General features: G+C 45.5%; 1 protein-coding gene across 1 annotated transcript in view; it reads right to left on the bottom strand.

Annotated features, from left to right (window-relative positions):
* Positions 1-9321, bottom strand: part of LOC128699929 (uncharacterized) — a 186346-nt gene extending 177025 nt beyond the window's left edge. The window contains exon 1 of the mRNA XM_053792775.2: positions 8453-9321. Within this exon, the coding sequence (XP_053648750.2) occupies positions 8453-9130 (678 nt within the window). The 5' untranslated portion in view covers positions 9131-9321. The remainder of the gene's footprint in view (positions 1-8452) is intronic.
* Between the last annotated feature and the right edge of the window lie 2972 nt (positions 9322-12293).

The raw sequence follows: 12293 nt of genomic DNA, 5'->3' as shown, positions 1-12293 counted from the left end.
AGAAGGCCTAGAAACATGACCATATCACGTTCAGGGAAACGTGAGCCATAGAGTGGATGAGTGGAAATGACAGAGCGTCTAGTGAAAGTAATTTGGTGAGTTTTAGTACTGGAAAATTTAAACCCATGCATAGTGGCCCAACTGCAAACATGGTCGACCACATGCTGGAGAGAAACTGTAATGAGGTGACAGTCAGTGCCTGCACAAGCAATAGCGAAGTCATCAACATAGAGTGATGACCAAATATTGGATGGAAGAAGAGAGGTCAAATCATTTACAAAGGAGAAAAAGTGTTGTGCTCAGAACACATCCTTGGGAGACACCTTCAGCTTGGACAAAGTCCAGAGAGAGCATATTATTAATTGGAACATGGAAATGTCTGTCAGTTAAGAAGTTCTTAAGGAAGGATGGTAGATTGCCTCGGAGGCCTAAGGAGTGGGCTTGGGCCAAAATATTATACCTCCAAGTTCTGCCATATGTCTTCTCAAGATCAAAAAATATGGCAATAACTGAGTGGTTATTTGCAAAGTCATTACGAACATACGTATCCAAGCGTAGTAAGGGGTCTATGGTAGAACGACCCTTACGAAAGCCATACTGACTAGTGGAGAGACTGTTGTGTGTCTCTAGATACCACATTAAACGTCGGCTTACCAGATGTTACATCATTTTGCAAACTGCACTAGTAAGAGCGATGGGACGATAGTGGGAGGCATCATGTCCCGTAGTACCCGGTTTGCAGAAAGGGAGAACAATGGCGGATTTCCACAGCTTGGAAAGAACTCCTTGTGACCAAATAAGATTGAAGAGTTGTAAGAGGACTGTATGGGCTGACTGATGTAAATGTTGTAACATCCGAATATCAATGTCGTCGGGTCCAGCTGCCGATGATCGGCAAACCGAGAGTGTTGCCTCCAGTTCCAGAAGTGTAAAAGGCAAGTTATAAGATTCTTCTTTGAAAGAAGAAAAATCTAAGAGTGCTAACTCTCTGGCAGACTTTGAGGGAAGAAACGAGGGGCATAGATGGAGCCCCTGAGAAATATGGACCAGACGATTGCCAATTTCAATGGCAACGTCAAGAGGGTTTGCTATATCAACACCGGCAACCTGCAGAACAGGAGCTGGGTCAGGAGAGTATTTACCACTCAGTTTCCATACTTTTTTCCAGACTGCACTCATAGAGGAAGCCGAGGTGATGGTGGAAACATAATCTCACCAGCAAGTGCATTTAGCGTCACGGATGACACGGCAAACAACCGCTCGCTTCTGCTTAAAATCAAGAAGTCTCTCTGTGGTTCTATTGTACCGGTACCTGCCCCACGCAGTGCATTTCAAATGTACTACCCGAGCACAAGCAGAAGACTGCCACGGCACGCACTGCTGAGAATGCCTGCCTGAGGTTTGGTGTATAGAATGAGAAGCTGCGGTTAAGACTGACGTCGAGAAGAGGTGTAAAAGCTCATCAATGGAGGATGAAGAAGAAACCTCACTAAAAGCGAGTAAAGGTCCCAATTTGCTCAATCAAACTGCCAGTGAGGGCTACGAAAAGGTGATGAATATGAAGGAGAAGTAAGAACGATTGGAAAATGATCGCTGTCATGTAAGTCCGGTAGAACAGACCAGGCAAAGTCTAGTGCAGTAGAGGAAGAGCAGACCGAGAGATCGATGCAAGAGAGAGTATGAGTACGAGGATCAAAATGGGTGGGAGTACCCATATTTAAAACATGGAGGGGGTGAGAAGCGAGAAAAGCCTCCACCTGAATGCCACATGAGTCATAATGAGACCCCCCCAGAGGAAATGGTGGACATTAAAATCGCCAAGTAACATAAGTGGTGGTAAGGATGAAACAAGAAAGGTAAAATCTGGGATAGAAAATGCCCGAGGAGAGAGATACAAAGAACATATTGTAAACCACTTATTCAAGTGTACCACTTATTCAAGGGTACTTTCATTAAAGGTCCCATCAGAAAAAGGATCCGAAGAATACAATAAATTATAGCCTGAGATGGGTTGGAAAACAGCTGAGTATAATTTTGGTTCTTGTAAGCAAACACCAACAGGGGAAAACAGGGAAAGCAACATCTGAAGCTCACCCTGATTACCCCTGAGGCTGCGGATATTCCACTGTAAATAGGCCATGATTGGCAATGAGGAAAATACCAGGAATCTGCAGGTAAGGGGACCTACAGACTAGAGGGGTTAGAAAAGTCTATGTGCGGTGGCATCGGAAAACATTCAAGCAGTGAAGGAACGGAGTGTTGCGAAGAATGAAGTTGTGAAGATGGAGCAGAGGGAAGAGAAGGAACAGGAGGTGGATCAGTGTCCACTGAAGGTTTAGTCTCTGGAATATATTCTGAAATAGCTCCAAGTGTTTCTGAATTCAAAGACATTGTACGGGAGACAATACTGGAGATAGAAGGAGGAGGGTGAGTAAAGATTTGGACAGTAATGGACTGTACTAAAGTAGGGGGGGAATGAAAGCATGTAGGGAACTGGAGAAGAAGTGTGGGAGGGGACAGAAGAGGCAGAAACCTGGGAGGCAGCAGAAGAGGGAGAAACCTTAGAGGGGACAGGGGAAGAAGGCACAGTACGAGGAGGAGGGTGAACCTCCACACTTGTAATAGAGCCAGTGAGAGAGGAAGAACCAGGCACAGAGACTGGAAAGGTAAAATGTGGAGGTGGAAGAAGGGAAGGAGGGGGCAAAGAAGATTTGAGCAATGGGAATTTTTTGGACTTCTGAGAAGTAGAGGGGCGATTAGTAGAATGTGTCGTACGAGGTCTTGTGGATACAGGGGCTTGTGAGGGAGAACACGAAGATGTGAAAACAGACTGAGGTGTTGAAGTAGGGACGTCTGAGCCCAGGACAGCAAAAGAATTAGATACAGGAGTGACTATGGGAGGGGTAACCACAGAGGAGGCTGCAGAAGATGGGACCCCAGAAGTGGGGGAGACATTTAGAAACACAAGAAACACGGGGTAGTCTCCCTTGGAGGTGGAGATGAGAAACTGTCATAACATAAGGGAGACCTTCTGTCTCTTTGAGACAACGGATTTCTCGCTCATTTAAGTAGATCTGGCAATGGCGAGAGTACAAAGGGTGAGCCTCATGATAATTAAGGCAAGAGGGAGGTCGACTACAAGACATTAGAATGGTCATCAGCACCACAGACTGGGCATTCGGCTATAGATCTGCAATATTTCGCTGGGTGACCAAATCACCAGCAATTTCTACACTGTTGTGGTGTAGGGATCACCTTTCGAACTTGTAACCAATGTCCTGCTACATAAACAGAGGATGGGAGTTCATGGCTGACAAAAGTTAATCGAGCCACATTGCAAGGGTAGTGTCTCCGCCCATGGGCAGGAAGGACATAAGTGTCTACCTTGAGGATTGGGAGATCTTGGAGTTCCAGCTGTTCGAGAATGTCATTGCCACATGTCTGGAAATTCTGTTGGACTACTGTATGGGGCAGAATGACAGTACCACTACAAGTATTGAGGGAATGATGTTTTTCGATAGTGACAGGAATAGTATCGATATGTGAAAGAAGAGAAAGATCATGAGCTTGGGTAGCATTCTGGAAATATCTCTACCAACATGGCATAGGAGTGCCTTGCCAATACTATGATCGGAAAGATAGGCAATAGAGGAAGTTGGTCGTAAAGTAAAGAATATAGTCCATTGTGCATTCCGAAACTGAGCGTGGAAAGGGAGTGCATGACGTGTAGATCTTTTCCAAGTAGAACGAGAAGGTGGCGAAGTATTATCATCAGGCATTGTTGTTGGCATTTAGAAGTGGGACCAGAGTTGGTCCGACATGGGACGGGCTGGCGATTCGAAAATTGCCATGCCGTAGAGGGAGAGGCCGGAAGCATAATCAAAGGAGAGTGGAGGTCAGACAAATCGAAGGAGTCAGTCAAAACCCTGGTACCTGAAGCGGGTGATGAAACAGCACCAGCAAGAGGTACAGGGGCATCAGGAGTGTCCAAAGAGTGGTCAAAAAATGAGGCAATGTCAGAATGGGGTGTTGTATCAAGGAGGGGCCTGGGTGTAGCAGGTTCATGGACTAGGGCTTCCATGGTTAGGTTACTTCTTTCTTTTTGTATTTAAGAAAAAAAAAGAAGGAAATAAAAATAAAAAAAGGGGGGTGGGGAACAGGGAGGAACAGTTCCTAGGAGGAATGAAAGGGCCGGAAATCGCCCTCTGCACCCAAGAGGACCTCAACACCGCAAGTAGTGGAGATGCAGCATGGAACCCATGCCATACCCTACCCTTCATGCCAGTAAATCAGCAATCCAGGATAGCAATCTCACATCTGCCGAGCTACCTTAGTGGACAAAAGAGAGGGCGACCGGATATCCACCACAAAGCATACCTCCTTTGGTCACCACCCCCGGAATCCGAAAGGCGGCCTCCAGAGATACACCCGTCGCCCGAAAGACACCCAAAGCCACCCCCCCTGGGAGACTGGAGAGGGAACGGGACATCCCCAGACGATCCAGATTCCACGGCAAACTACACCACCCCCAAGAACCTCAACAGAACGGGATTGACCCCAGTGTCCTTCCCCCTACCTAGGAACCAGTGGGCCTGTGGGAAGACCAAAAAGAGGAGGGGAATAAGGGAGGGACGGGGGGGAGGAAGAGGAAAGGAAAAATGGAGGATGGGATAGGGAAGGGGCGATTGGGGGGTAATTAGGTTCTGTCTGAGGAAGGAGACCAACAGGTCTAATTCCTCAGACCAAGAGCCTCTTCACCACGCCAAGGAGCCTCCCTTGAAGAGGACAGCCACTGAAGAAGCAACACCTGCTTCATTTTTTAAACACATCTGATGACTCCCACCTTGGTAGGGTGGTCAGAGAAAGAGGAAAGCATTTTCACTGTCAATCACCGTCTCGCTAGAAACGTGTTAACTTCAGCTGTTTCACACCTAAAGTTAATGTGAAGAAGTGTCCTCAAGGATTTGTTCAGAAAAAAAAGGGAAATGGGATAATATTATTGTATTTTTATGGAAGTTCAACAGTTTTAATTTTGGTCAAAAACAAGATGATTTTTGTATCATTCATAACTCATAACCCCGAAGAGGTAACATACATCTACAATAACTACAGTAGATGTATAACAGTATGAATATACATAACGATGGACAGGAGACTTGACTCGTGGCCCTGGTAGTAGCAGGACCAGCACTTTGCTGCAACAGTAGGGTCACGGCCGAAGAATTAAACACATGTAACAACATTTGGGTATCTTTATTTGTAGACGTTTCGCCAACCAGTGCCTTTATCATTACAATACAAGGACAGATTGTGAAGAATTATATACAAAAGATGAGGTGATCAATCCATCAGCCTTAAAGTTGGTGAAGATCACCGTAGTCTTCAGGACTAATCTTCAAGACTATGGTGATCATCACCAACTCCAAGACTGAGTGACTGACTACCTCATCTTCTGTACATAATTCTTCGCACTAAGTCCTTGTATTGTACTGAAAAAGCCACTGGTTGGCGAAATGTCTAGAAATAAAGATACCCAGATGTTGTACATGTGTTTAATTTTTCATCTCTCTGTACTGTATACATTTTATGCACAACGGAAAACATAAACAGACGGTCTCTTTCCCGTTTCTTCCCATCAGTATCCTCGCAACTCACCTGTGAAGCGCTGGTCCGGCTGCCAGAGACACGGTTCGATCCCCCGCCCATCTTTCCGTTAATTTATTGCCAGTCGTATATTACGACTTATATTTTATGACACTATAATAAATAATATTAACCATTTATTTCACCCCTTGTTAAAACTAGACGTAATAGTACTAGACTTGATACCAATACTATCACTGTTACTACTACTAGACTTGATACCAATACTATCACTGTTACTACTATTAGACTTGATACCAATACAATCACTGTTACTACTATTAGACTTGATACCAATACAATCACTGTTACTACTACTAGACTTGATACTAATACTATCACTATTACTACTGCTACTAGACTTGATACCAATACAATCACTGTTACTACTACTAGACTTGATACTAATACTATCACTATTACTACTGCTACTAGACTTGATACCAATACAATCACTGTTACTACTACTAGACTTGATACTAATACTATCACTATTACTACTGCTACTAGACTTGATAATAATACTATCACTGTTACTACTACTAGACTTGATACTAATACTATCACTATTACTACTGCTACTAGACTTGATACCAATACTATCACTGTTACTACTGCTACTAGACTTGATAATAATACTATCACTGTTACTACTACTAGACTTGATACTAATACTATCACTATTACTACTGCTACTAGACTTGATACCAATACTATCACTATTACTACTACTACTAGACTTGATACCAATACTATCACTATTACTACTGCTACTAGACTTGATACCAATACTATCACTGTTACTACTACTAGACTTGATACTAATACTATCACTATTACTACTGCTACTAGACTTGATACCAATACTATCACTGTTACTACTACTAGACTTGATACCAATACTATCACTGTTACTACTACTACTAGACTTGATACCAATACTATCACTATTACTACTACTACTAGACTTGATACCAATACTATCACTATTACTACTGCTACTAGACTTGATACCAATACTATCACTGTTACTACTACTAGACTTGATACCAATACTATCACTGTTACTACTACTAGACTTGATACCAATACTATCACTATTACTACTGCTACTAGACTTGATACCAATACTATCACTGTTACTACTACTAGACTTGATACAAATACTATCACTGTTACTACTACTAGACTTGATACCAATACTATCACTATTACTACTGCTACTAGACTTGATACCAATACTATCACTGTTACTACTACTAGACTTGATACCAATACTATCACTATTACTACTGCTACTAGACTTGATACCAATACTATCACTGTTACTACTACTAGACTTGATACCAATACTATCACTATTACTACTGCTACTAGACTTGATACCAATGCTATCACTGTTACTACTACTAGACTTGATACCAATACTATCACTGTTACTACTACTAGACTTGATACCAATACTATCACTGTTACTAATACTAGACTTGATACAAATACTATCATTATTACTACTGCTACTAGACTTGATACCAATACTATCACTGTTACTACTACTAGACTTGATACTAATACTATCACTATTACTACTGCTACTAGACTTGATACCAATACTATCACTGTTACTACTACTAGACTTGATACCAATACTATCACTGTTACTACTACTAGACTTGATACCAATACTATCACTATTACTACTGCTACTAGACCTGATACCAATAATATCACTGTTACTACTACTAGACTTTATACAAATACTATCACTGTTACTACTACTAGACTTGATACCAATACTATCACTATTACTACTGCTACTAGACTTGATACCAATACTATCACTGACTTGATACCAATACTATCACTATTACTACTGCTACTAGACTTGATACCAATACTATCACTGTTACTACTACTAGACTTGATACCAATACTATCACTATTACTACTGCTACTAGACTTGATACCAATACTATCACTGTTACTACTACTAGACTTGATACCAATACTATCACTGTTACTACTACTAGACTTGATACCAATACTATCACTGTTACTACTACTAGACTTGATACCAATACTATCACTATTACTACTGCTACTAGACTTGATACCAATACTATCACTGTTACTACTACTAGACTTGATACCAATACTATCACTGTTACTACTACTAGACTTGATACTAATACTATCACTATTACTAATGCTACTAGACTTGATACCAATACTATTACTGTTACTACTACTAGACTTGATACTAATACTATCACTATTACCACTGCTACTAGACTTGATACCAATACTATCACTGTTACTACTACTAGACTTGATACCAATACTATCACTGTTACTACTACTAGACTTGATACCAATACTATCACTGTTACTACTACTAGACTTGATACCAATACTATCAATGTTACTACTACTACTAGACTTGATACCAATACTATCACTATTACTACTACTACTAGACTTGATACCAATACTATCACTATTACTACTGCTACTAGACTTGATACCAATACTATCACTGTTACTACTACTAGACTTGATACCAATACTATCACTGTTACTACTACTAGACTTGATACTAATACTATCACTATTACTAATGCTACTAGACTTGATTCCAGTACTATCACTACTACTACTACTACTACTACTACTACTAGACTTAATACCAACAGTAGCTTACTAGAGTTACTACCAACACTAGTCTTAGTAGACTTACAAACAGTACCTTAACTATGAAGACTAGCGTTACTACTGTGAAGAGCTGACCAATGACAGCTCCTAAACTTACTACTAATAATAGTCTAAAAATGCCGACTGAGGTCTTGAGGTGGGAGTCATCCCAGGCTATAGTGATAGTGGGTGTTGGACGACGATTTCTCTGAGGCTCGGGAGAATAGTTGCCAGGGCTGGGGTCGTCATCGTCATCATCGTCCTCCGGCTGACGTCCCGCGTGAGAGTCCCAGGAGAGCCTGGAGTCACAGCGGGATAGGGTCTCGAAGTCGTGGGATAGGAGATCGAGGTCGTGAGGGATGTCGAGATCCGGATGGGATGACTGGATAGTGAAGGAGTCCCAGTCGGATGTCCAGCGGCGACACTCCAGTTGCTCTATATCCCGCAAGAGCTCCTGTACTTCATCGTAACCGCAAATGTCGGAGATGGATGGCAGTTCCCTCCGTAGTCTAGACACCCCAGAGCCCACCTCCTCTGCTGTTCCCACAGACCCTGAGAGCAACGACCCCCTAGAGCCAAGACCTGAGCCAGAGCGCGAGGCAGACCGCAGAGACCCTGAAGCCCGTGATAACACCGATGGCCGTGAGCCAGAGCTAAAGGACCTGTGGTTGAAGATCTTGGGCCGTGCGCCCCCTGGCCACCTGTTGTTGAGTGCCACCTTGTTGTGCACATACGGACCGGAGCCACTTGTAGAGGGCCGGGAGTCGCACATCACTTCCTCATTGGCCTGCACCATGACAGTAGGTGGGGGGGCAGGGCAGAGGGCGGCGGGCAGGGGGCCGGACAACAGCCTTCGAGGTGGGTGGTGCTAGGCGCCCACCACCACCACCACACCCACGACCCACCATGCCACACAGGCCTCATCTACAGCAACCATCGCCAATCTGTAAGGCGGAAAATAAATATACTTAGTTAAAAATAAAATTAGTCATCATGTACAAAGATATATTTAATCTACATACATATAAATCGGCACCTGACCAGCCAGGCTGTGGCTCGTACGTTGGATTGCGTGCAGCCAGCAGTAACAGCCTGGTTGATCAGGCTCTGATCCACCAGGAGGCCTGGTCACAGACCGGGCCGCGGGGGCGTTGACCCCCGGAACTCTCTCCAGGTAAACTCCAGGTAATATACATGCATTATATACTCTATATTATTTATATACACTTAATGTCACTAAAAGCATACTGAGGCAGGGTGGCCCACCGAGGCAGGGTGGCCCACCGAGGCAGGGTGGCCCACCCAGGCAGGGTGGCCCACCGAGGCAGGGTGGCCCACCGAGGCAGGGTGGCCCACTGAGGCAGTGTGGCCCACCCAGGCAGTGTGGCCCACTGAGGCAGTGTGGCCCACTGAGGCAGTGTGGCCCACCCAGGCAGGGTGGCCCACTGAGGCAGTGTGGCCCACCCAGGCAGTGTGGCCCACCCAGGCAGGGTGGCCCACCGAGGCAGGGTGGCCCACCGAGGCAGGGTGGCCCACCGAGGCAGGGTGGCCCACCGAGGCAGGGTGGCCCACCGAGGCAGGGTGGCCCACCGAGGCAGGGTGGCCCACCGAGGCAGGGTGGCCCACCGAGGCAGGGTGGCCCACCGAGGCAGGGTGGCCCACCGAGGCAGGGTGGCCCACCCAGGCAGTGTGGCCCACCCAGGCAGGGTTGCCCACCCAGGTAGGGTGGCCCACCCAGGCAGGGTGGCCCACCCAGGCAGGGTGGCCCACTGAGGCAGGGTGGCCCACTGAGGCAGGGTGGCCCACCAAGGCAGGGTGGCCCACCGAGGCAGGGTGGCCCACCGAGGCAGGGTGGCCCACCGAGGCAGGGTGGACCACTGAGGCAGGGTGGCCCACCGAGGCAGGGTGGCCCACCGAGGCAGGGTGGCCCACCGAGGCAGGGTGGCCCACTGAGGCAGGGTGGCCCACCGAGGCAGGGTGGCCCACCGAGGCAGGGTGGCCCACCGAGGCAGGGTGGCCCACCGAGGCAGGGTGGCCCACTGAGGCAGGGTGGCCCACCGAGGCAGGGTGGCCCACTGAGGCAGGGTGGCCCACCGAGGCAGGGTGACCCACCGAGGCAGGGTGGCCCACCGAGGCAGGGTGGCCCACCGAGGCAGGGTGGCCCACCGAGGCAGGGTGGACCACCGAGGCAGGGTGGCCCACCGAGGCAGGGTGGCCCAAAAAAGAAAAACGCAAGTTTCTCCTTTTAACTTTAGTAATATATACAGGAGAAGGTGTTACTAGCACCTTGCTCCCGGCATTTTAGTCGCCTCTTGCGACACGCATGACTCACGAAGGAAGTATTCTGTTCCACTTCCCCATGGAGAGAAAAACCATATATGTAATGGATAAATAAAGTTTAATGACACTTGCTAACGCTCAGTAATAACTCACATAAATACACAAACTCAGAAGATTAACTAATCCGTATTTGGATCCCCTTCTGTGATTCTCTTCAGCAGATGGAGGGGATCAATGGGATCGAAATATACAGACCAATTAATATTGTGAGGTTCTCTCTCCATGCGGGTTATTATTGAATATATATGTAATGATTATTGCCTTGTAGTGTTAAGTTTGGCTTAAGTTTGCCAGAAATTCTCTGGATAATCACGGACTTTATTTATTCAAGTGTCAACCTGCATTAAAAAATTTTTTTAACACGTCGGCCGCTTCCCACCGAGGCAGAGTCACCCCCAAAAGAAAGAAAAACCCAAAAAGAAAGAAAATAATTTCACCATCACTGTCTTTGCAGAGGCGCTCAGATACAACAGTTTAGAAGTCCCTCCAATCTGCCAAACCCGTCCTTTAAAGTGCAGGCATTGTACTTCCCACCTCCACGACTCGAGTCCTGCTAACCAGCTTCCCTGAATCCCTTCACATAATATTACCCTGCTTACACTCCAACAGCTCGCCAGGTCCCAAAAACCATTCGACTCCATTCACTCCTATCTAACATGCTCAAACAAGCTTGCTGGAACTCCAAGCCCCTCGCCCACAAAACCTCTTTCACCCCGTCCCTCTAACCTCTTCGAGAACGAACCCTATCCCGCCTTCCTTTCCCTACAGATTTATATGCTCTCCAAGTCATTCTACTTTGTTCCATTCTCTCTAAATGACCAAACCACCTCAACAACCCCTCTTCAGCCCTCTCATTAATACTTTTAGCAACTCCGCACCTTCTCCTAATTTCCACACTACGAATTCTCTGCATGATATTCACACAACACATTGCCCTCAGACATGACATCTCCACTGCCTCCAGCCGAACACTGGAACTATGAGTGCACAACACTTGAACTATGTGTGCACAACACTGGAACTATGTGTGCACAACACTGGAACTATGTGTGCACAACACTGGAACTATGTGTGCACAACACTGCAACTATGAGTGCACAACACTTGAACTATGTGTGCACAACACTGGAACTATGTATGCACAACACTGGAACTATGTGTGCACAACACTGAAACTGTGTGCACAACACTGGAACTATGTGTGCACAACACTGGAACTATGTGTACACAACATTGAAACTATGTGTGCACAACACTGAAACTATGTGTGCACAACATTGAAACTATGTGTGCACAACATTGAAACTATGTGTGCACAACACTGGAACTATGTGTGCACAACACTGGAACTATGTGTGCACAACACTGGAACTATGTGTACACAACATTGAAACTATGTGTGCACAACATTGAAACTATGTGTGCACAACACTGGAACTATGTGTGCACAACACTGGAATTATGTGTACACAATGAAACTATGTGTGCACAACACTGAAACTATGTGTGCACAACACTGAAACTATGTGTGCACAACACTGAAACTATGTGTGCACAACACTGAAACTATGTGTGCACAACACTGGAATTATGTGTGCACAACACTGAAACTATGTGTG

The sequence above is a fragment of the Cherax quadricarinatus genome, chromosome 81 (genome assembly GCF_038502225.1).
Source record: "Cherax quadricarinatus isolate ZL_2023a chromosome 81, ASM3850222v1, whole genome shotgun sequence".
In the NCBI taxonomy this organism is placed as follows: domain Eukaryota; kingdom Metazoa; phylum Arthropoda; class Malacostraca; order Decapoda; family Parastacidae; genus Cherax; species Cherax quadricarinatus.
This window is presented reverse-complemented; position numbering and strand designations above follow the sequence as displayed.